Genomic DNA, 24,290 nt, shown 5'->3' on the forward strand with positions numbered 1-24,290 from the left:
TACGAGGAGTGTTGGCGACTAGCAGAAAATGGAGAACAAAATAAATTATTAAAACGCTTGTCCAAATACAGGTGAATATATTTTCTAATCTCAATCTATTTAGACACGTAGAAATGTAACATATCATACCGTTTAGCGGACTTAGTGTGTTTTCGTTGTCACTGCTGCTAAATCCAATTCCAACAGGCGAAGAGTACAGGCTAGATAACTGTGAGTGAACAGGAGTCGTTCAATCCCCAGGAGAGCTCGTCACTAAATATCATCATAAAAATTGTGTAGATATAGACTATAGTTCATGTACTATATTCAAGTATACAGATTGCTTATTTGTGATCTCTTACCACTTTGCGGACTCCTCGTGTTCTCATGGTTACTGCTGAATCCAATACCGATAGGCGAACTGCCTTCTATTTCTCTCTCTCGAAGAGTTTCAATAGTGGACGGCGACGCCGGTTCTGGCGAGGATGAAAATCCAAACCCGCAAGGCGACGACATAACTATACAACTAGAAATACATTGCATGCAGTGACCTCTCGCCGGACCTTAATGCAACAACATCATTTCCGAAACAGTGTGAAAATCATATTATATTTAACAAAATAAAGTATTTACAATAAAAAATAAAACATTTTAAAACAGAACAAATTTAATATTTACATAACAGTTAAAATAACAAACTCGCAATATTTGGCTACGTTGACATACAGTGATTTCTCATCGGGTAGTCGAATTGTTGAGAACGATATTAAGATTGAAAACATTATTGGCTCATTTTTCACATGCTGATATCTCATTAATTGTTTGATTGAATCGCCTTTTAACCCGTAATGTCAATTTTGCTTGTGTATAGAATGCGTGATGTTTAACGTTAAAAATCAATGATGGTATAGAGATTATATGTCAACGTAGCCTAGTCTGCACGTTTGAGAAGTTTAAGCACTAAACTTCTCAAACGTGCAGTTTGTAAATTGCATTGAGGGCTTTTGCTGCCCTCGTTTTTGTGTTGTGCGCCCAGTCTGCCGCTGGGGGCACACAACCCTTGTGTGGCCCCGCTGGCCACACAACCAACAAACAGCCCCTATAAGAAAAAAAGTCACTATAAGAAAAAAAAAGTCATTATATACACGCCTAAAAACGATCAGGTTGATGCAACATTGATATGAACAGCATCGAACAATGTTGTGCTGCCCACATTGTTCAGAGTTGTTATCAACTTGGAACAATATTGTTGGAACTGAATCGGGTGTAACAATATTGTTCCAAGTTGATAACAACTCTGAACAATATGGGCAGCACAACATTGTTCGATGTTGATGCAACAACCTGATGAGTTTTTAGCCGTGTATATTATTTTCATACATTGTGATGGCCAGCGGCGTCTTTAGCAATGTTTAAATATTTGATTAGACCTTCTGAATTCTTTCTGTCACACCGGGCTTGGTATGTTTAGCCCTAGAGTCAAGGTTATATGCTTACAACATCACACCACTTTGCAATTGTTCACGTGACTATACAATACATGGCAATCCATAAGGTATTAAATACATACGCGATTGGCAGGCGCGAGCACGATGGCCCCGCACGCCACACTTGTAGCAACGCCCTAAGGTGGAATATCAAGAAATGATTGGTCTTCTGGCTAACTAAATTCGTGAATTAACTGACCATTGTCAATAAAACTTTATTAACCTGCAATATGTCCACGGAAACCTAAAAGAGAGGAGATGTCATTTTGAGCATCATTGCAATGTAACCATTATTGATCGAGTGTTATGTGTTTACATAGGTAATAACACTAATGAAATTATACAAATTAATACCTGGGAGCAAGCCTTTCCCCCGAAGAGCAGGGAGCGGATGATGTTCTGAAATGTACGTAACAAACTTGGTTGACACATCGCGTAAATTAGGATATTAAATTGATAACAAAAAGTTTTTAAAAATTGGAAGCTATCTGGAAGCAAATGGTATACATTACATTTCAGTAAAATTAAATGATACAATAATACCTGGGGGCAAGCCTCTCCCTTGTGGTGCAGGGAGTGGATGATCTTCTGAAATGAAACAATAATACACAAATACATAGATGTGATTTTCAATAATGAACAAAATACATAGATGTGATTTTCATGCATCCACCACAAGGACAACATTTTTACAAAATGGGGGGGGGGGGTTGTACGTAAAATTATAGAAGGAAGGCAATTGGGTTGAGCTGGGTTGTGGTCTTTAGCTCATTGGAAAATCTGTAACGGATAACAAAAATGTGAGGTTATATACCACAAATTATGTATATATATTTCTTTATATATGGCTAAGTCAATAATAATATTGTAAACTTGTGCATTGTTGATATAATTGTGGTGGCACAGGATTTACTGTGATAAAATGAGAGTATTTTAGTTGTGCACGGGGAGCTACAGGATTGCTCACCTGGCCCATCCACTGCCACGGCAGGTTGCTCTGCTTCTCTTAGATCTATGGTGAAGGGAAATTTGTGTATAAAATGTATTATACACTTTATTGTTGTGAGAAAAAATGAAAACAGTGCGACAAATGAATTAGATTAATACTTTGAATATTTTTTATTTACCTTCATCACCCTCTGCATCAACTTCAATTTCTAAAATGCAAGAGGCAAAATCTTTAATCAATATTTAGTACTTTGCTAAATTTATACTACAGTATGTGTGTAAATATGGGCCAGAGTATTATAAAGGCCACACTAAATTGATTTATGTCTTTGAGAATGAATCTATGTTTCATATATATGGCATGTTTGTCATGTGCGAAAAGAAAAGGTTACCACAAATTATGTATTTCTTATATATGGCCAAGTGCCTATCTGTAAACATACCAAGTACTTCTTCTTCATTTTCCACTAAAATACATAGAAAAATCAGTAATAGTAAAAACGTTTACCATTACACTACAACCATGAGAAAAGTGGTTTGTAAACTGGTAGAAAAGAGGTTGAATCTTACTTTTTTCTCTCCTTGTAGATGATCTTATATGCCATCAACATAAAAATATATTGAGTAAACATATTTTAATACTATTTCAAAAGCACTATACGGTTAAAATACATTGTATACTCGAGGCAAGCTTAAAATTCCTTCAATATAGCTACTGAAATGTTATTTTTGAGAAAAGAAATGTATTAAAATAGCAAACTTACATTTTTTTAAATAATATTTATGACTTTTGTAGCTGTAAAATATATAAGAAATACAATAGTTTCATTAGTTTATTGAGAAAAGTTAAACACAAAAGACAATACGCGTCGGCGTTGGAAAAACATGCCAATTTTAAAATGCAATAAAAAGGATACAGAAGTTTCTCCCTAAAATATCTGTGCGTAAATTGGTAAATCAAATTGTCGACTGTGGAATAGTATATTATAATTTATTCGAGCGAATTTTGAAATGTTTAATATTTTATAAAGTTTTTTATTTTGAAAAAGACTTACCGCAGTCCAAAAACAGCAGGATATCGGCAGGATATTTTCGCGCTCTTTTTGAAATTTATGTTATACGTGAATTTTGCGTGTACTTTATTATTGTTACCAGGCAAATCACGAAATATCCCCGCGCGATGGTATTGTGGTTTTCATTTCATTGATTGTTATTGTAAATAGGTAACTTACCTGATTGATATAGTGTACATGTCAACAGCCACCCTCAAAAGCATAATACCTGATATCATGTCTAGTAACAGGCAATATGACACATGTACAGTACATTGCCATCCTCAAAAACAAAATTATAGAGGCAAAGTTGTAATAAGACATACAAACTTCACTTCTAAAATTGTGTCTAGTAGCAGGCGACTATGATTTCCTCGAAAGCACATTGGTGCCCAGTATCATTAAACAAAAGGATATAACAACTTACAATACAATCCATATCTTTATATGCATATATTCAATGCTTATGCCTCTGCTCAGTCTTTTCTGCAAGCACACGAAGTCGTCGTTCCGCTTCTTGTCGCTTCTTCAAATTTTTATTCCTACCAATGACTTTCAGACGATCAAATGTCATAGGTTCAAACACAATATCATTAATTGATCTTACCCTAGATGCTGCCACAAATGTGCAGCCAGCAACTCTCTCCCCTTTACCTAAATCAACAACAGCCTTGGTTAGTGTCTGTCCTTGGGACTTGTGTATCGTCATTGCATACCTCAGCCGCAAGGGCAATTGTTGTCTTGACAAATACTTTCCATCCGCCATCCACTCAAACAGTCTTGGAGGCACAGGTATACACTTTGAACATTCTTGTAGAAATGCAGGGCCAGAATATGCTGGAAAATGAACCAGTACTGCAATCGGTAGATTTGGTGGACCCATATTCTCTGCAAACCAAAATTGCTCAACAGTTCCAAAAGAGCCATTGCAAAGACCGACTTCTGCCCAAAGGTTACATGTCAGCATCACTTCTGCTTTGGTTGACAAAAAGAGGACAGCTTCCAAACCACCTGCTTCATCAGATGTTGCCGCACTTGCACCTCGACCAGAATGCCTTGCTTGAATTTTGACCAAGGGTTGTCCAATCTCTAGCAACTTCTCATAATTATATTCAGCGACACTTTTTTTATCAAAGTACAGCCGGATTGCATCACTAAATCGATCCATTGAAACGTTAGGTCTGGAGTGCTGTATTAATAGTCTCCAGTCCATCTCGGTAACTTGTCCATCTCTCATTCTCATCAATAGCGCCCTGAATGCAACTACTTCTGGGTCTTCACCAATCTGTCGCATGACCTGCTCTAAAATGACTACATAATCAAATGTTAAATACATACTGTGACCATGGTCACTGATTACAGATCCATTACCTGCAATGTACATTGGTTTATCGCCTACAGGAGGTAACTGGCCGAAATCCCCCATTAGGATAATCGACATCCCACCAAATGGGATATCCTCTTTTCCTGTACCTGCACGTAGTCTGTTGTCAAGCCATGAAAGCATCTGATGTCCAATCATTGACATTTCATCAATAATGAGAAACCTCTTACCTTCCAATCTGAGCTGCAATCTCTGTAAGGAATCGCCCTGTAATTCTCTGTATTCCCGAATCGGAAGTTGAGCTGCGGAATACAAAGTTTGACCACCAATACTGAATGCAGCAATTCCGGTGGTTGCTGTGACAATACATTGGTGTTGCAATACTTGCTTTAGGGCACTAATTAAATATGTCTTACCTGTGCCAGCAGTACCACTTACAATCATATGTAGTGGTTCACATTCATCATTAGCCATGGATGCAGTGATAATGTCAAATGCCAGTCGCTGTTTGTCATTCAAGGTCCCTGGGTCAACCACCACTTGTTGGTCACCTGTTTGATACTGCATACCTTGCTCCTCTGCATCCTTTCTCTGTTTAGAAATCCACCCAGCAGATTCTCTCAACAAATCCCCAGGCACACCTCTTGCTGCTTCGAACCAATCCACTGCCTCGTTATTTGCCATTTGATCTCCTGCATCCTCATAATGTTGGTTGAGTCTACATAACAACATCCAATCCTCAATTTGCTCTTCCTCATTAGGTTGATCCTGTTCGTCATCGCTTTCATCACTACTTTCATCAGTTCCATATGTTTCATCTGTCTGTGCAGCATGGACCATCTCTGTTTCAATAGAATACCCAAATACATTGTCTCTAGCAAAATCTGTCTGAAGAAATGAAGCATATGTGTTAATAAACATATCATCAGTTTCCTCCATATTGTCCCATGCATTTGATGACTTATCTTCCCATGGTTTAAACTTAATGAGTTGATACTTGCAGTATTTTCCAAAGGTAGGGCTGCCAGGATTGGCTGTAAGCTTTGGAAATGTCCTGACAATATAAGGATTCACTCGTTTTGTCAACTCACCTCTGACTCTTGTGAACTGAGATGCATACTGCATCAAATTCAACTGAGATAACCCCCTATACCTACTCTCCACTTTTGTCCGCTCTCCATAATCTTGAAGAACAGAATTCTGAAGTACTTCCTCTTGTGGATTTTCTGCATCAAGGATCACTTTTCTACTGTTTTCTAAAGAAACAGTAACAAAACTATACGTACAGCCTACCAAAGGCAAACTGAGTAACATATGGGCAGTCTCCTGAGCAGCCATGTCCCTATCACCAGCAACTTGAATCATTGCTTTCTTGATTGCAGAAGACACTTGGTCATCATTCTGTAATGAAGATACAGACAACTTCAGTATGTCAGAAGCAGATTTTGATCGTGGTTCCCCTTTCGCTGCATACTTGGCCATGTATCTTGCACATGCCTTTTCATCTACAATTACCTGCAAATCCACATTGGCCCGCCAATTCTCAAGCATGACCCTGTTGTGTGAATTCAGCCTCTCATCATTTCTCTTGGTTTGCAACTCTGAGTGTACAGATTTATTTTTCTTACCTCGAACCTCATAAATCAGTGCAGTCTCCTCTTGTAATGGTTTTGGGAACCCAAATCTGCACTCTGCAGGCAGGTCAACCCTCTTCTTTTTCAGGCAATACGCTGGACTGCATCTGGTGTGCCTCTCTACTGAATTTACTAACCTGTGATAATCAACATCATGATTATCAACTGATGTTGCTTTCACAGCAGAAGGGTGTGGATCTGGTAGTGTCCAGTTCTCATCAGGCAGATCATCATTAACTGTGGTCACAAGCCAGTCAACGTAACTTTAAAAGAAATAAAAATAACATGGTTATAACACCTAATTTATATATATTTTTCCATAATTGTAAATACTTTGCTGTTTACACTCTCAATTCCTTAGCATTAGGAAATATCAGTTTCTAAAGAAAATATACGGAATTTTGTTTTTTTTGTGAATGTATGTGGAAGCTGTATTTAGCAAAATTTGCAACATTGTAGCACATAGTAGGCTAAAACTAAAAGTCTGGGGAAAATGTTTTTTAAGTTTTCTACAGCACATACAAAGAATTTCTAATAATGCACATGCAGCTTATACCGTGGACACAATTTGCGTATTTATGTGGTGAGTGTAAATCATTTATAATACTTAAGATATACATACAAACCTTACCTAATTAGCTTTCTCTCCGCATCTTCACCCTCTCTGACAATTTCCTGGCAAGAGAATTCAAAATCGTCAGGGGACATTTCATTTTCTTTCTCTTTCTCAAGCACTGCTTGGCATGCACGTTTACGTAATAATCGAATATCTGGATCATTCTTTAATTTAGCACATCCATGAGCATGTATACTTCCTCTGGCCTGGTATTCAAACCTATACCAAAACCATTCAGCATCCAAGACACCTTCAAGCCAATGTTTGATGAACTTCTGTAGCCTTTGCATGAAAAACCAATCTGTCAGGTGTGGATTGTCTATCACTGCTTGTGCTCTTTCTGTTCTTGATGCCCCCTCGTTACTTTGCAATAGTCTTTGCAAGTCTGGCCACTAAAGGTAAAGAAAAAGGTAGGGCAACCTTTTTGTTCAATCAGGGCTAACAGTTCTTGCAGTCTCTGATACCAATACTGATTTGTACCCTGAATTTTTGAAACATAACGTTGCAAACGATTTACCATTTGATTTGCACCCATAGAGTTTACCATTGTTTTCAGCTCCTCCATAGTCATGTTTGCATCCGCTGGATGTTGCCGCAAGTAAATGTTAGCTTGTGACAACAACTGATGTCTCTGCTTCATATTCAACGCCCAGTATGGGAACCGGGGATGTGAGGCAAACCTCCATTCAAACTTACCATTTGGCAGCCTCTCTGCAAACTTCATCAGGTGTTTGAATGCCTCTGCCAAACTTTCCTCATGCTGCCTGACTCTGTTTGTTGGGTCACCTTTCCCATGGGGAAATAGTGTTGGAAATGCCATGCTTGCCAAACCATCTGTTTTAAACTCATTAACAGCATTACCTTCAGTTGAGGGCCAGTCTAAAGGGTCAACCTCATTCACTGCATCTTGAATAGCTGCACCATCCTTTCTTTGTCTTTGCCGCATAGGAATAAATGATGTACTGCCATTTCCTAAAACTAATTCTTCAACTGTTGCATTAGCACTCATTACAGGTTCTTGTGGGGGGCCCTCATTTTCAACATGAACTGGAAGTTCATTGTCATCAATAATATACCTTAGCTCTTCAGGGACACCATTTTCAGGTAGACTTTGGATAATATCCCTGTCAATCTCAATATCTTTGAAAAATGGATTGTTTGTTTTCAACCACAATATAGCTTCAAACACCCTGTGTCGACGAACTGTAAAATCTTTATGTGTTTCATCAGCACCCTGCCTTCGCACAATCATAACAGGCAAGTCAGCCACTTGTGCAGGCAACCTATTCAAAAAACTTTGAATATCCTGTGGTAAGTTTAGCACATGACCTTTGTAGCCCCTTTGCCCACCATGTTTTCTGTAGACTTGCATGATGGGGCAAACCCTTGAAATCAGCATTTCCTCTACCTGTGTCAAACCTCTCAATTGCTCTGGAACAGTACCTGGGTCCATGTCATTGCCAGCACTGAAATTCTTTGGTGATTTCTTGTCTCTTTGACACCGGTAGCAAACGAAGGGATCTGCTGCCAAGTTTTGCTTTGTCGGCCAAGTCTCTTTACAAATTGTACACTGCCGATGCTCTAAATGCTCTTGATCTAAATGAAAACTGTGCATTTCATTCTGAGGTTGTCAACATTTTTCCAACCACCTTCATGCAAATATTGGTCTGAACTACTTATAGCATCATCATTTGTACCATTCTCATCACACAGTCTTACCTGATCGTTTTCTGACTGTACCTGCTGTGGTATTGACCTTGTCTCATAGGATCTTTTCGCTCGTTTCCTCACATTTTCAAGCCTTTCTGCTCGCTTTTGGACACTTTCACGTCGCCTTCTCTCTCTTGCGTTAGCTCTATTTTCTTCCCTTTGCATCTCACTTTCTTCACTTGTACTTGCTTCTTTTCTCCGTTTATAAGCAGCCCTACGCTTCGCCAAGCGATTCTCCTTTTCTTCTGACGTTTCTTGTTGCAAAAGTAGTCGTGCATTTTCCCTTCGTCTCTCGAGTACCTTGCTGGAGCTCGCTTCAATTCTACGCTTATGAGAAGCCCTTCGCTTTGCCAAAGAACGTCCTTTCTCTTCCGACGTCTGCTGATGAGATTCTTCACGTCTTTTATCTCTTTTCTTTCCTCTTTCATCGCATGTACTTACCCTGACCATTTTTTTGTACGCATCTCTTCGCTTTGCTAACCTATGCTGCTTTTCCTCTGCCGTTTCTTTATCCATCTTGGCCTTATGATTAACCCTTCTTTTTGCCAGCATTTCCTCGTGATAACCTGCTTCCTTCTGCATCTCGGTTTCCAAATTGGACATTGATTTTAACGAAAAATTTGCTTGTCTTAAGCACAGTAGATTTTTTTTGTAAAAAGTTTTTAAATGGCTTTTTAAAAAGACAGTTAAATTGCTGACGCTGTATTTTAAATATAAACATTTTGTCTTGGCCAATCAGGATGATACTGGTTACCAGTGTTTACTCGTTCAAAATTTTGCGCATGCGCATATCTAACAAAACCACCCAACGTCGACCGTCCCAATCTCGTACCCAGAGCCCGCGTTCCTTTTGGAAGGAAGCTTAGGGCTCTGGCATAATCCATTTTATTCTTTCATTTGATTGGTCGTTGCAATGTTTGAACTGCGCATACTCAAGATTCCAGATTTGAAAAGTGACCAATCAGATTAAAGTTGAAATTTTCGTTCTTCGCGCGCTTTCAAAATAAAAACAAACCTGGAATTATAACAACTACTGTCAAAAAGGGATGAATACCCCGCGAAAGATTGTAAGGAAAGGGTCAGCTTCTTTTCAGAGCAAATGCCGTGTTTGCAACAATGACATTAGTCAAGACAAACACCGTGTCGACTTGTTTGGTGCAAAATCTCGCAGAGAAGGCATACTTAAATGTCTGCAAAGATTTTCACCAAGTGAAATGTTACATGAAGACGATGGGCTTGCAAGGTACGTTTGCAGATCATGTGAACTGAAAGTTTTGGCAATACTCAAGAAAGAGCATGAGCTTAAAAGCTTATTCATGGCAACTGAAAGTGCGAATCGATCAGCTTGCGATAGGGAACGATTTAAAAGAGGTCGAGGAAGCGGTGAAAATAATATGAACATTGTAAACAGTGATCAGTCACGTGTTTTGGCCTTCCTCTAAAAAAATCAAAGAATACAGCCAGGCCACAGATTGCTGCAAAAATTACACTTGCACCTAAGTTTAATTATAAGCCACCGTCCTGTAGAATTGATCTGATGTCGAGATTTTCCAGTCTAAAGCCTGCCCTCACGGCTTGTTCGCCGTCCAAGTCCAAGATCACATCCAGGCTTGCACCGAATTTAATATACCACTACACAACGCCGTCCTCTCCTTCCAATCGGACTCTAACCAAGACGAAAAGGGTACTCCCAAACTTATTTCAAAAGAAAGATCGGTCTACTGATATGGAAAAAGGAGTAGAAATTCTCTAAATGAAATGGTGCTGCATAAGGTAAATGCAATATATTATTTGTACATATACAACTAATTTTCTATTTTCTACTAAATTTATACATAGGCTACTATTATTGGCTATGTTCATGTTTATTTTCATTCTCACAGAATGAGACAGTGGCCCTATTAACTCCTCCGAACAAGAAGTTAGTGCAAGCTGTCATGAAGACAACGCCAAAAAGAAATAGCCAGTGCGATCACGGGCATACACCAGTTATCGAGCGATGTGTGAAAGCAATTAATACTGGAGAAAATCGATAAGGATTGCCAAAGCCCTCTGCTCAAAAAAATTTGCATCAATTCTTTCGTACACCAAGATCAGAGCATTCTCAGCTGCGCGAAAATATTTGTTGGTCAGGTATTGAATGAGATGAAGGAAAGAGCTCCTGATATTTTAAATGTATTAACTACAATTGCTGCTCCCAATCTAATGCTGATGGCCGACAGTACCACCAATTTGTATGGCTTATGCACTTCTGATGAATACCAGAAACAGAGAGTTGTCAATGGTTCAAAAAATGAATACTGTAGTCATTGGAGCTGGTCATGCAACAGAGAAGGTATCTGTAAATTAAAAATGATAAATATATAGCTATATAACTGTAGCTCTGGTACATAAGATTGAAAATATATGAACATAAATTAATTATGTACTGTAGTTGCAGGTTATAAGCATTGATTACTAACTAATGTTAGAAATTTTTCTTATTTTTGGCAATAGACTTTCAGGCGATTGGGTAAACTTGGTGTCACACAATCAAGGGACAATCTTCGCAACCTTATGGATGATGTTGGAAAGTGATTGTGAGTCAACCATTCGTGATCTGATTTTGTTGAAGAAAAAGAATCTGAGGATTGTTTTTGATAATATAGACTTTAAAATCCTGGCTAATATCATCCTGAAAAATCACCAGAACTCAGATATTCATTGGATGGCACAGTATTGCACATTTGACAGATTTGCATCTGAAAATCTAGATGACACAACACCACTGGTTAGCAATATTGAAAGTTTTGAAAACAAAGAATATCTGTTATCTCAAGAAGAACTAAAAAACTAAAGTGTGACTTCACAGTACTGGTATCCAGAGTATTAGTGGAATTCTTTCCTTGCTTGTATTATTGCAAAAGAATGTCTGCATCCATATACCTCACAGGTATAGGTATTTATACAAAGTTAACATTATAATGTCAGGTTAAAAGTGGCATAATTCATCCAAACATCAACCAACATATGACTAGAAATCAAATATTATATGGTTAATATGTTGGTTTTTGCCATATCAATTAAGGCAGTTCCAAATTGCATAAACTGCATTTAGGAACTGTGATTAAGAAAGAATTATAGTCCTTCACTGTTTAATTATTTTGAAATATTATATGCCAGGATATTGCAGGAGTTGCATGTATATTCATTTAAATGCTGGTTATAGCCTTCCCAGTGGGTTATGCAATCAACCATTTAATTACATTTCCAACAGCTTATAATTGAACAAAATTTTTCCCAAAATTGTTCTAGGTTTGATAGAGATTTTTCAAAATTTTGAATGCATGATCATTTAGAAATATGTATCACTGTAATTAATATATAGTAAATGTTGCTTTTTACATGCAGGTACCTCTAATGAAATGGCCATAAAATCTACAGTCATTAGCTTGCCAATTCTTCCATTTAATCAATCAAAGCATTCTGATGTATGCAAGTATTTGGATCATATGCAAGAATTTCTGCTTAATGTTCACTCTCTCAAAATATCAGTCATCCAGTACTGACAAAAGTGCAGTACAGAAGAAAAGGAAAAGATCTCAAGGGGGTAAATGTACCATTGTGTGGCGACTTTATTGGGTAGAGAAAGAGTGACAGGAGCTAAGAAAACTAGACTTGGATGTGATCAACAATTTGACAAGTTTCAAAAACATTACTGAATTTCCAGCACTTTGGCACACAAAGCAATCTTTTCTAGGGTAGGTTAATATATACATGCAAAGAAAAATTTTTAAGAAGAGATTATATATAGTGCATGGTCAAAGTTCAAAGCTATATAGTCAAAATTGTACTTATTTCACTTTATACTCTCTTTAAAGTACATTTGGGAAACAACTATACAAACCCAGTCTGTGAGTGGGAGAGAGATAGGAACTCTGTACATCTCCGCCAGTTGTTTCATATGACCAATGTGTATTCCTCTGTAAAAAAGAACTACAAAAGTGCAAGAAAATCTGATGCTATCTGCCACCAAAGCCCTACATTTGCTGTTCAATTCATGAAGTTTGCGGGTTTGGATAGTTTTGGAAGATAGTACTCCATCCAAGGATTGAGCTGCCAGCAGAGAATGCTAGTAATATTTTGAAGGAAACATTTTTGAAGAAACCGTTGGCCAATTTGTTGATGAATATGTTATGGTTGAGCTTCCTGCTGAAAAAATCATGGCAAACACAACAGAAAAAACGACTTCAAGCCAAGGAAAAGCTCCCAACAACTTGTACAGTCCCATCTTCATTACCAGAGCTTTTATCAGGTACAGAACTTTAACTATAGTACAAAGTTGTATTCTTAACCTGCATGCAAACATAAAATATATTTTTCTTTTCTTTGAAAAGGTCAAGTTGTAATATTGGTCCTCCAAAACACTACATCTGGGTACAAAGTTATTGGAGTTGGTAAAGTTGTTAATGTTGTAAACCAAGACACTATGAATGTTTCAGTGCTTGTAATTTCTATTGAACCAGATGCTCAAATGTAGGACTAAGAATCAATGAAATTATCCTGTGGCCACGAAAGCTAATTGCCATTCCCAACATGCCCTATAAGGAAACCACATCAAATACAGAAGATAAAACATGTCAGTCATCAACTGATTGTGCACCTGATGAAGACAGACTTTTTAATTATGCTTCCCAGTGCATCCAACTGGGCATAATGCTAATGCAATTAAATGAACAGAAAAAGAAGGGGATGGTGAGCGAAGTATCTTAACTGGAAACTATTGATGTTGTACTTTCGTGCCCGAAAGAGAGGCACTAAATATGCTTTTGAGGCAATGCGTGTGATAACCTCATCAAAGCTCTTTGTACAGAGAGAACAGCTCATCGTCTCATTCATGGTCAATTTGTCAATCTTAAAGGTGGATTGGGAAAAAAATTGTGCGATGACCTTGCAATGGAAATGATGATCAAGAATCCAAAGTGATGCTTAAAGGGATGTGTGGAAACAAGACCCTCAAGGCTGTTGAAAGAAGTACAAAGGCCTTCACATGGCTAAAAAGATTGTTGATGCTTATGATGAAATGAACAGTGTTTCACCAGATTCAACCAGCCATACCCATGCCTCTACCAAGAGACAAATAGAGATGGTCAGATAATTAAACCTCTCAATCCATTCAAACATACTCCAAAAAGAAATTTACAGGCATTTTCAAGTATGCAACAAGTCCGCTTAATAATCTTGATACATTCTTGTTCACGTGGCTAACAAGACTAAAAACGTTTGGCAAGGGATACGTTATCAAATTGTGATGATGATGTTGATGATGACAGTGGATGAAGATTTAGATTTGGAGAATGATGTTGAAGATGATTAAGATTTCAGTGAGGTTATTAATAATTCATTACATTTATTCAGCATGTGTGCAATATTTGATATATATAATTATATATCTAACTTAAGTAATTCATGAGAAAACACAAAGATTGTTGTTTGAATACCCAGCTAGGAAGAACTTACATAAATTAAGCCAACTTTCACCTCAGTTTTCTTTCAAAATACATATTAGTTTGAGATGTTGTGTAAACAACTTGTTTGTAGTGTCTCATTAGGTGTTCCAAACCTTCAAAATGATAAAAAAACTTGCACTTTGTCCTTGTTTTTCATACTGTTTTTCTTGTGTTGGATCAAACTCGTTGTTTACATATACAGTAACTTATTAAGGAACAATATGCTCTTATATAAATGTGAATAGAGTTATTTATAAAGGGGGAAATTTACCTCTGTTAAGTTCAGAAAGAATAGCAAAAATGTTCTTGGCATGTTCATCATCAAATATTGGTAATTTTTCTTTTATCTCTTCAATAGATGTGAGTTCTTTGGCATTTTGTACAATCATGTCAATAAGATCAACACTGAAACCAGTGGCCAAGCTCACTCCACCAACACAAGAAGGCCCAGATCCATGTAGACTTAATCGATAATTTACCAAGGCATCATGTAATGCTACTTTTTCAATGTCAGTCAATGATGTTTTACTACATGTACATATAGATAAATGTTTGTCATTAACATTCCTTTCATATTTGCTTTTCATAGGGGTGTCTTCATTATTTTGTGCACTATTAACCACACAGTCATCACACTCACAATATCTCCAGTGGAAGTCACAACAGGTGTGATCTGGTAAGTCTCGTTTGGGCATTTTGTGGCCAAAATGATGTAAGATCATCTCTCTCTTGCACTTGGGTTCCTGCACAAATTTCCGCATGACATCTGACATCTCCTTTTTTGCAGCTGATAAATCAAAACTATTGAAATAGATCAATGCTTGTGATGGTAAGCCATCTCTTCCACATCGTCCAGCCTCTTGAAAGTACTCTTCGATGGTATATGGTACACCAATGTGTATAACCCGCCTTATGTTATTAATATCGATTCCTATTCCAAATGACACAGTAACAAATAACAATCTTAATCTGGACTCCCCATTCACTAGCTCTGAAACAATTCTTTCTCTCTCAAATTTTGGGTACTGAGCATGAAACTGTGTGAACAATCTGTTTTTTGCCAAGGCAGCAGCACCAGGTGGATCATATTGACTAGTACCCAATGTTTGACTGAAGTACAAATAGCACTCACTAATTGTCTCAAGAGAACCATAGATAAGAGTTAATGGGAAGTCATGTCTCTTGGTTTGAAGTTCTTGAGCAAGTGGTTCAAGGATCTCAAGCAATTTATCTCTGCCTCTGCTTGGTCTAGAAAATGAGGCAAAATAAATGTTGGGGCGATCTGGATTTACGGTGATAACAGCTGGCTGAGACATTCCAAGGCACTCCTTTATTTCCTTTTGCATGCTTAAAGTAGCAGTGGCAGTCAGTGCTACAACTGATGCATGTGGGAAATAGCTCGACAATATTGAGACTTTGGTGTATGCTGGGCGAAAGGATTTCCTATATGACACAAAAAAGATTGCATTTCAGTATTTTGGAAAAGATAGCACACATTACTTTATTATTGCAAAACGAAAGGATGAGTAAAAAAAAATTATTTACCATTCCACAACAAGATGGGCTTCATCAATGACAATCGCTTTAACTCTCTTTTTCATGGCAGCAGCAAACGAACGAAAGTACCCACAAACAAATACTTCTGGATGAGCGAACACTATTTGGCAATTGGCATGTATTTCTTTAATATTATCGTTCGCCTGCAGAACAATCGTATTCACTCTCTCACTTAGCTTTTCCACTTGTTCTTGCATGAGTGCATTTAATGGCGAAACAACAATAATGATAGCAGGCAATGATGGCGAGGGATCTAAATAGTCGAATATGAATGGCAGGGTTTGATAAATCAGTGACTTTCCGTAACCAGTTGGCAATATTACTAATGAGTCATTTCTGTTGATGACTATGGCTTTTAAAGCTTCGTATTGTGCTTCTTTTAGTGATATTTCGGCTTTACCAAGTTTTGATAACGCGTTGTCGATTGAACTGTGAAATTTACTCATGTCCTCCATATTGAAATACGTTGCACATGCGCACTTGCTATTTTCCCCACGATTTGTGGAGAATAAAATGGATTATGCCAGAGCCCTAAGCTTCCTTCCAAAAGGAACGCGGGCTCTGGGTACGAGATTGCGACCGTCCATGACAAAGAATTTGGACAACTTTGGATTCGGCTATGTTCTACCGGGTTCCGGGTGTAACTCCTAATCTCCGAGCGGAATTAGTACCCTCGCACGGCGCTCCGCGCCGGCTCGGGGATTATGCGTTTTGGTCTTTTACCGCATTCTTCAAAATATTTCTGACAAGCTTAGTTACGAAGTTAGGAAGCAGCCGGTTTTCACTAAGATCAGCTTACACCCTTCTAAGTTTTTAAATGTTTTCCGTTATTATGATTTTTGTCGCTAATTAGTATAAACGTTTTTGATTGGTTGAGTTTTGAACCTTTTAACAATGAAAAATTCCTCAGTTACCTACGGCTTTGTGTTCTCGAACGCTGATTCGTTGAGCCGCGAAGACGCTATCACCTTGTATGACGCTATCACCTTGTATGACGCTATCCGGCCTTGTATGACGCTAGAAAACCTTGCCAAAATATACTCTATTTCCTCTGCCAAAGACACCAGCAGTTTTGTTCAGCAAGGTTTATTCAGCAGTCAACAAACAGTATTTTAAAAAATGCCTTCTTTCAAATGGTCAATTCGAGTAAATGAGGACAAAGCGTACGTGTTTGTCAACGGTATTCGGCCATCCAAAAATAGTGTAGAATATTCGCATGTTCTGCGCGCTGAAGTGGGAAAATTTAAGAATCGCGTGGCTGTAAAGGTATGATTTTAATTTTTTGAGTTTCTCACTGTGATTAATATAAAGATAATATTATATATTAAAGGGTATATAAAGGGTAAATATATTTGGTATTATATACTGTGGTATTGGTCTCTACCTGCTGAAATGAGATGCTGCGTGCACCAGCGACCTTTTGAGTCCTAGTTTATATGTTTGTTGTAACGAATTAATAACCATATTGGCACTAGTTGTATAAAAATACAGTAAGGCGATTTTAAAATACTTTTCCCCCACTCACTATAGTCCAGCGCCTAACTGCGCTTTCTGGGTGTCATTGCCTTGAAAAAATCTGATACCTTCAATATCTGATATAGTTTAACTACAAGTAAAATCTCCTACCGAGGTTCACTTAGCTTTCGTTTAGCGTTCACAAGTCATATACCAAAATGCACGCCGTAACATAATCGCATGAAATTTAAATTTCATTATGAAGTATACACCCATCAAAATTAATATGGCTAAAGCCAGGTTTAGTAATAATGGACTGTTATAGTTTATAAAACTCCATATTGAGCAGCCTGACTGAAATATAAAGTTTTATAGTTTTACAATGTTTAGCAGATTTCTATCTTGAGGTTGCAAAGTATAAATGATAGAATTCTGACAGTCTATGATAATGCTCGTGCTAGCTTTTCTAAAAAAGGAATGGCGCCTCGGCCCTCAGAAACCACCTATTTTACGACGGGGCGATAATGATTCGATTTTGAGACTATAAGTGCATGACTGGCATGCCTTTAATTGATCAGGGCGTATATAAGATAGGGCCATAGATTAAAAAATGAATGATAGGGCGGTGAAACGGTGATTTGGGCCCTGATCTACGTATGATGCGTGGGACCCCCCGAACAAACACAACATGATAAACCATAGGCGGCCCTGAACTGATCTCGCTAATCTCGCTGACCTCGCGCGACCTCATGTTGTCTGAACAGTCTTATATTATGACAAGGTACGTCATCGCGCGAGGTCAGCGAGATCAGTTCTGGGCCGCCTATGGATAAACAAATATCCATTTCTACATTTAAGCCTTAAAATAACACAAATAGCTTTCGTTTAGTTGGAATTTTACATGCGTAAATTCTACGTCGTGAAAGATTAGTGATTAAAGTTTTAGGAAAATGATTCAGTGTCAAACGCAAAGTCAGCTTTTTTAAAATTAATTTAAAACCCTTGGTCCAAGGGTTGGAAACTTAGTCCTAGCATTTGTTTCTGTAAAATTTTTACACAGAAATATTGCTAGTGTGTTATAAACTGGGCACTACACAATGAATGAGCGCGTTATGGATGATAGTTTCACCTATTACATGCTTCAAATAATGATGCCAGCTATCCGTACATATATTAATACTGTATTTTGATTGATTCTATGTAAAAATTATTATTTTATTCATATTTTATAGTTGATTTTCGTTCGAGGGGCAGATGGCAAAAGAGAACACTGTTTCTTCTCCACAGGGAAATATGACTGGTCAGCAAGCAATGGGCTTTTCCGCGAAATTGTTGCGACTGAAAATGAGCAACAATGGGCTGCAAAATGCAATGAAGCCATTGAAAAGTTAGAAAAGCAAGATTGCGCTAATGATGGTCAAGATCAACAAAATCAAGGTGGATCCAAGGATTCCGAGCCTGTTTTAATCACTAATGAAGATGAAGCTATAAATTTAAAAAGGGGATCTTCATCTCTTGTGGAACAGCTGAGTACTCCCTAACCAAGAAAAAGTGTCAAGATGAAGAGGCCAAAGAATTACAATACCAAACAAGAGCAAAAGAATGCGAAGTTGGTATGTAGAAATTAAATATATACATATGATATTTTTTGTTGAACCACTAAACCACAATGAATGTTAATTAATTTTTTACAGAAATTATCAAGTTTAAATTAAGGCTTAAATTATCAAGTCATTTTCTTAATTAAAATCCCTGCTACACAATTACTTCTTTCAATATGACCAGCTTTTTTTGCCCAATGGTTTCCTTTTTACCATTCTAGCTTACTCAAGTTGTATAAGTGCACCTTCATTTGGCAGTATATCATGCATGTCTTTCATAACTTTGAATAGATGAGCAATTCTATGTTCCGGTTGGCAATATTGAACTACCTCCAGCAGACAGAATGATCAGGAAAGTGGATGAAATATTTTTGGCCCAATTAAAGGAAAATATGGAAAGTAACCCCAATGGCTCATATGAACCTCTTTACTTGTTGGTAAAAGGTCTGAACAGAAAGGAGAACATTTCAAAATCAGATGTCAGCAGCTATCAGTATGAGGTACTTGGTGGTACGCATAACTTGTTGGCAACAAAGCAACTTTTAGAGAAGCACCCTGATAGTGAAGAGTATAAGGGAAGATATGCAGAATATTGTTAGGTTAACAAATTTTGAAGCTTTATGGCTGGCGTCAAGGCATAATAAGACTGGGTGTTTCCGTCATGAAATGACATTCAAAGATGAGGCAAGTTCTGTAGAAAGGCAATTCTAATATTGTTAAATATTAAGAGGGAGTGGTTGTTTGTTATAGTTTAACAGTCAGTCAACAAGTTACTTAAGGAACCCATTAGTGTCACAGTAGTAATGAGTACCCAACTTCTTAACTTATTCAACTTTGCTTTGTCAAATACCAGAAATTTTTCTCAAGTACATACCAAAATTGTCAATGGTAAATTATTGGTTATAGTGGTCTGAGTTACTTACGATAATAATAGCAGTAATCTGCCACAGGCAATTGCAGTAGAAACTACCAAATTATTAATTGCAGCAGCAATCATTTGGGTGATTTACCAGTCAGTGGGTTAAAAAAGCTGTGATCACAAACATTTTTTTATTCTGCTGTAGGTGGAAGTTGCTCACAGGCAGTTGGAGATCATTGGTACAAAAATGAGAACAATGATTTAGTTCCTAGTCAGCAATGGAGAGACAGATGTTCCCACATATTAGGAAAGACAGTGAGTAAACTTTTCAGTTTATTCAATTGTAATATATTGTGAACACCAGGTGGTTTGCTTGCCAGTGAAAGTCTTGCCACCAGTGAATGGGTTATCAAAAGAAAGCAGATGTAATTTTAATCTGTACTAAACCTAAACCTGTTTAATGAAATAATTTTAAATTAACTTGCTGATCAATAAAGCACTTACACTGAGTAATTAATATTCTTGTTAAATGTTGTACTTTTTTTAGAAGAAAAATCTTTCTGATGTATTTCTTAATTGTTGCTGCTCTCCCAGAAGATGGTTATCAGTCATTCCTTGAGATGTGCCGAAAATATGAAAAAGGTCTTCTGAAAGACCAGCGAGCAATGGCAAAGGACCTACAAGAAAAGCCGAGGTTCAAGCCATCATACATCAAATGCTTATTTGGCCTCGACGTTTCAGATCGTGTTGCTCTGTTGGGTCAGGTAAAGATATTTCTTCCATTTTTAGGCGTAAGATGCCCCTTAGCTTATTTTTTTGCCGCTGTGATCTGTTAAAAATTTTATTTACTAATTAACCACTTAGTTTATTAAAATATAATTGTGCCCTTTAAATTAAATCCAATCATCATTCTAAATCTGTTGTTTTTTTTAGGTTGCTGACCAAAGTAACAGTCTGGATGAACTGAAATTAGTGTGCAAGGAGTGCAAAAGTACTGAAGCCTGTCCAAAAAGTGATTTCTTCATTTCTTGGATGTAAATGGGAATTGCTTAGTGCAAAATTGGGAGAGAAAGTCAGCGTTGACCAGTTAAGGAAATTTACAGTAAGTATACAGTATATGTATTATATCAGGCAGTTCGATATTTTGATCCAGGTTTGTAGAATGGAAAATATCCGCTCTTCTCTCTATGCTGAGGTTGAGTATTTGAACTGACTTCTAAATTAATAATTCAAACTACAAGAAACATTTCAAACTACTAGTAGCTTGAAAATAAACATTAAATCAGCCCTGCTACATGTTCCTTGGAAGATTTCAATTTTCAATTCTGCTACCTATTTGATGACCATTTTAGTCTGCAAACATTTTTCTGTGTTTCGCACATTCAGTAGAGCTGTGTTTCTATTTACTAGGGAAAAGATGAAACCAACCTTATTTTCAGACAATACTTGGAATATCTGCAAAAGAGTCTGACCATCGAGGAATCAGACCAGCCACTAGTTGTATCACCCAATGTATTTCTGATGGACCAGGGAACAAGGGGCGTTGTCCACATGTGTGTTGACCCACTGGAACTGCAGCAAGGGGTCATACGGGCAAGAAAAAGGATTTTCATTAGCCTTATGTAAGCTTTCACCACATCAGGTACAGTATAGTGATGTAACATTGACCTAATGCACCAATAGTACTGTATATGTACAACTGTGATAATTGTGAAAAAGGTGTATACTGAACAATACTTTCTTTTTAAAAATGATTTTTTTAGGAAAATGAAGTGACAACATTTGCTGCAGGTTTGCTGGACCTAGTGGACCGTTTAAATTTTGGTGTGTGCCACATTTTCAACGTAGCAATAATGGGGGATATCCATCAATTAATGGAAATAAAAAAATGGATCGAGGAACACCGTGGAATCTGCGAACTTGGTTTCGCATGTGTTAAAGGAGTTAAACCATCAGGTATATATTAGCATATTAACGGGCAATGTATTCATGTTTAAAATAGTAAGATTTTAATGTTCACGTTTACGGCAAAGGGATAACCGTGTCTGTCGTAGAGAATTTATGCCTCAATTTTAATTCGCAAACTGCTCGAAGCTCTATCATCTAATAATTGGCCCCAAAATACTATCTTCAATAGTTTGTCGATTGCAGCTAGCCGCATGTCTGGTGTAATTGTCAATCGTAAGGTCCTTAATCATTTTGTTTAATCCACCTTTTGGGTTTCTGCTCACCATAGATTATTTTGTTAAAACAGCATCCTGGTATTTTCTAGAGGTTCTTGCGATGCAATGTTTTTATATTTTATTTTTGTAACAAAATTTAGTTAAACTTGTCTGCGTTTGTTATTTCTGCAATTCAACTGTAAAATTAGAAGTTCAAATTCACGTACACTCGAAAATACGTCAAATTTACACGCATAAAAGCATACCTACTGTAAACTGTAACCGTATTTTGCAATGCATACAACAAAATTAACTTACGCATTGTTCCTGCATTTTACAGGTCCTAGCCTTGGTATGGTACGGGCTGTAGAGGGGTTTCTCCTCTACCATGCGGCGCCTGGGCAACGGCTGCTGCAAGATCATTTTAATTTCACTGCCTGCACTGAGAATTTTATTATTGTAAGTCAAGAGCACAAGGAGTTGGAGGTGTGGCATTCTGTAGTTGAAATGTTCAGTAGACCAGGCGATTGGATTCTTGACGTGAATACGCCACAAGGTATGCAATTATACCAGTACTGATGAAATACTAATAATTTTTTTATGCACTGTTCACATTGTTGCTGCCGACTAGTTACAATGAATTATCTGGAAACAACAGGTGCAATCGTGTTGTTAATCGTTGATACAAAAAAATAATTTAACTTAAGGTGGCTCCCTACAGTTCTATGGTTGTATCGCGGTAATTTTGTCGCGCGCGAAATAGTACACGCAACACGCGTGGCTGATGTTGCACGCAGGGCGGATCTTTTAAAATTTATCATTGTGAACTTTTGATAAACACGCGCGGGCCTTCGCGGGACGTTGACTGGTCGCGCGAGGAAATTAAAATCCTGATTTTTGTGACGTCATAAACATAAAAATAAATGTATTTTTTTCGTTTTTCCTTCGGTAAATTCTTTTCAAACTTTACACAGTTTTCTGTAATCGTAAAATGCGTAAAATGTGCAAGTTTTAAGAAAATCGTACGAGCCGAATTTTTTTAAATTAAAAAACAGGATTTTTTGAGGATTTAAAAAAAAGTGCTCGTACGATTTTTTTTAAATGCTAACATTAGAAAGAATTATGGATAAGATTACTGTATGGAAAAAAGTAGAAAGTTTTACCGAAGAAAATTTCAAAAAAATATCTCAGAATCTGCAAATTGGCCCTTTTTAAAATCGTTATGTTACCATGGCAACGAGGATATTTTACGAAATTTTATATATTTCGTAATTTGCGATATCATAGCAGTTATGTGGCCAAGTTTCGTGATCATACTTTGTAAGATGATAAAATAATGGTCTTTCGAACACAATTGCGCATTACACAATCAAAACTGTAGGGAGCCACCTTAACCGCTTTTACTGTGAAGTTTCACTTTACACTGTTCTGATGGCTGGCGGATTCAAAGGACATAGTCAATCATCTAGTCAGTGGTGAAGGTCATTTCTGTTCGTAGTGGTTTATTCAACTATCTCAGCGCTTTGAACTTTATTTAGACAATTTCTTTTGTCTTATTTAAATGTTAATTAGGCTTTTCGTCAAGTTGACAAAAATTTCGAGAAACTTTCTTGTTAATGCAAAATTGAAACCTTTCAATATGGGAGCTAAAATGATAAGGTTGATTAGCTGTGTCCCACTATGCAACTTTACACTATCATTGGATCACTAGCTTTCTTCCTTCAGTTTATTCACCTATTCGCGCAGTATATTTTAAAGTAGTTTCCCGTAAAAAACATAATTAAATGTTATGCAGTATAACATTCCAACTAAATTGATCTATTTTTATGACTGTTTCAGTTGCTGGAGCTGCTGCAGCCATGAAGGAAGGCAGGAATGTTTTATGCTTAACACCAAATGAAGAAGAAGCAAGAAACGTATTGCGCAAAATTTTGTGATTTGAAAAACTAATTATATAATTCTATATACATGATTCTTTGCATTTGACTTTAGTATTTTGGTTGTGATGTGAAGGTCTGCAGGTAAACTAAATTTTGGCAGACTCAGTCAAGTCGCTTTAGGTTCTGGAATTCAGCTGCCCAATTTTTCACTGGTCGGTTTCGCTGCATGCATTGTCGGTTGATAAATAAGATTTTGACAGAATCAAGCCGTTTTAGGTGTCCGCTGTTGAAAACCCATAAAACGTTGATCGCGGACTAAAATTTGGCTCTAAAATCTCATCTCTGCTTAGATGTGTTTGATTTATGAATTATGCACATATGATTTAAACAAACAGTCAAACCAATATTTTTCTGAAATTGGGCTACACTCTGAAAAAGTGCTTTTCATTTCAGTACACGATCGGTGACAGTACAAACTGAAATTCAGCCTTTAATCTCGGTTCATTTAATTGTTTATATCAGATTTGTGACAAACTC

General features: G+C 37.2%; 2 protein-coding genes and 2 long non-coding RNA genes across 14 annotated transcripts; 3 read left to right on the forward strand and 1 right to left on the reverse strand.

Annotated features, from left to right (window-relative positions):
• On the reverse strand, nt 1–7,829 carry LOC114544315 (ATP-dependent DNA helicase PIF1-like). 9 transcript variants are annotated; one of them, XM_028562992.1, is made up of 12 exons: nt 3,179–3,921; nt 2,985–3,007; nt 2,858–2,881; nt 2,594–2,623; nt 2,434–2,478; nt 2,010–2,054; nt 1,821–1,865; nt 1,690–1,710; nt 1,550–1,603; nt 342–505; nt 130–252; nt 1–18 (listed from the first exon to the last, which is right to left on the reverse strand). In XM_028562992.1, coding segments are annotated over exons 2-10 (273 nt in total). In that variant the 5' UTR covers nt 2,986–3,007; nt 3,179–3,921; the 3' UTR covers nt 1–18; nt 130–252; nt 342–497. The 9 variants fall into 9 exon arrangements, with proteins under 9 accessions (XP_028418793.1, XP_028418792.1, XP_028418787.1 ...); XM_028562991.1 differs by having other exon boundaries at nt 342–1,078; XM_028562986.1 differs by lacking the exons at nt 1–18; nt 130–252; nt 342–505; ... (5 more) ...; nt 2,594–2,623; nt 2,858–2,881 and adding exons at nt 6,306–6,687; nt 7,056–7,432; nt 7,737–7,829 and having other exon boundaries at nt 2,980–3,007; nt 3,179–6,191.
• Nucleotides 7,830–14,066: 6,237 nt separating this feature from the next.
• On the forward strand, nt 14,067–15,119 carry LOC114544319. The gene is made up of 4 exons (XR_003690381.1): nt 14,067–14,118; nt 14,598–14,729; nt 14,829–14,915; nt 15,027–15,119. It is a non-coding gene; the product is annotated as an uncharacterized LOC114544319 (long non-coding RNA).
• Nucleotides 15,120–19,954: 4,835 nt separating this feature from the next.
• Nucleotides 19,955–20,701, forward strand: LOC114544318. Its single transcript, XR_003690380.1, has 3 exons — nt 19,955–20,026; nt 20,259–20,475; nt 20,645–20,701. It is a non-coding gene; the product is annotated as an uncharacterized LOC114544318 (long non-coding RNA).
• A 4-nt stretch (nt 20,702–20,705) lies between these two features.
• LOC114544317 lies at nt 20,706–23,889 on the forward strand. 3 transcript variants are annotated; one of them, XR_003690379.1, is made up of 5 exons: nt 20,706–20,813; nt 21,122–21,353; nt 21,503–21,667; nt 22,214–22,429; nt 23,713–23,880. XR_003690379.1 is itself a non-coding variant. In XM_028562993.1 (4 exons), exons 2-4 carry the CDS (start codon nt 21,565–21,567, stop codon nt 23,808–23,810), a joined length of 417 nt encoding a protein of 138 aa, XP_028418794.1. In that variant the 5' UTR covers nt 21,119–21,353; nt 21,475–21,564; the 3' UTR covers nt 23,811–23,889. The 3 variants fall into 3 exon arrangements, 1 of the variants encoding a protein (XP_028418794.1); XR_003690378.1 differs by having other exon boundaries at nt 21,475–21,667; nt 23,713–23,878; XM_028562993.1 differs by lacking the exon at nt 20,706–20,813 and having other exon boundaries at nt 21,119–21,353; nt 21,475–21,667; nt 23,713–23,889.
• Nucleotides 23,890–24,290: the final 401 nt, after the last annotated feature.

This window comes from Dendronephthya gigantea, unplaced genomic scaffold (assembly GCF_004324835.1).
Source record: "Dendronephthya gigantea isolate DGI-Jeju-01 unplaced genomic scaffold, DenGig_1.0 000726F, whole genome shotgun sequence".
Taxonomy (NCBI): Eukaryota; Metazoa; Cnidaria; class Anthozoa; order Malacalcyonacea; family Nephtheidae; genus Dendronephthya; species Dendronephthya gigantea.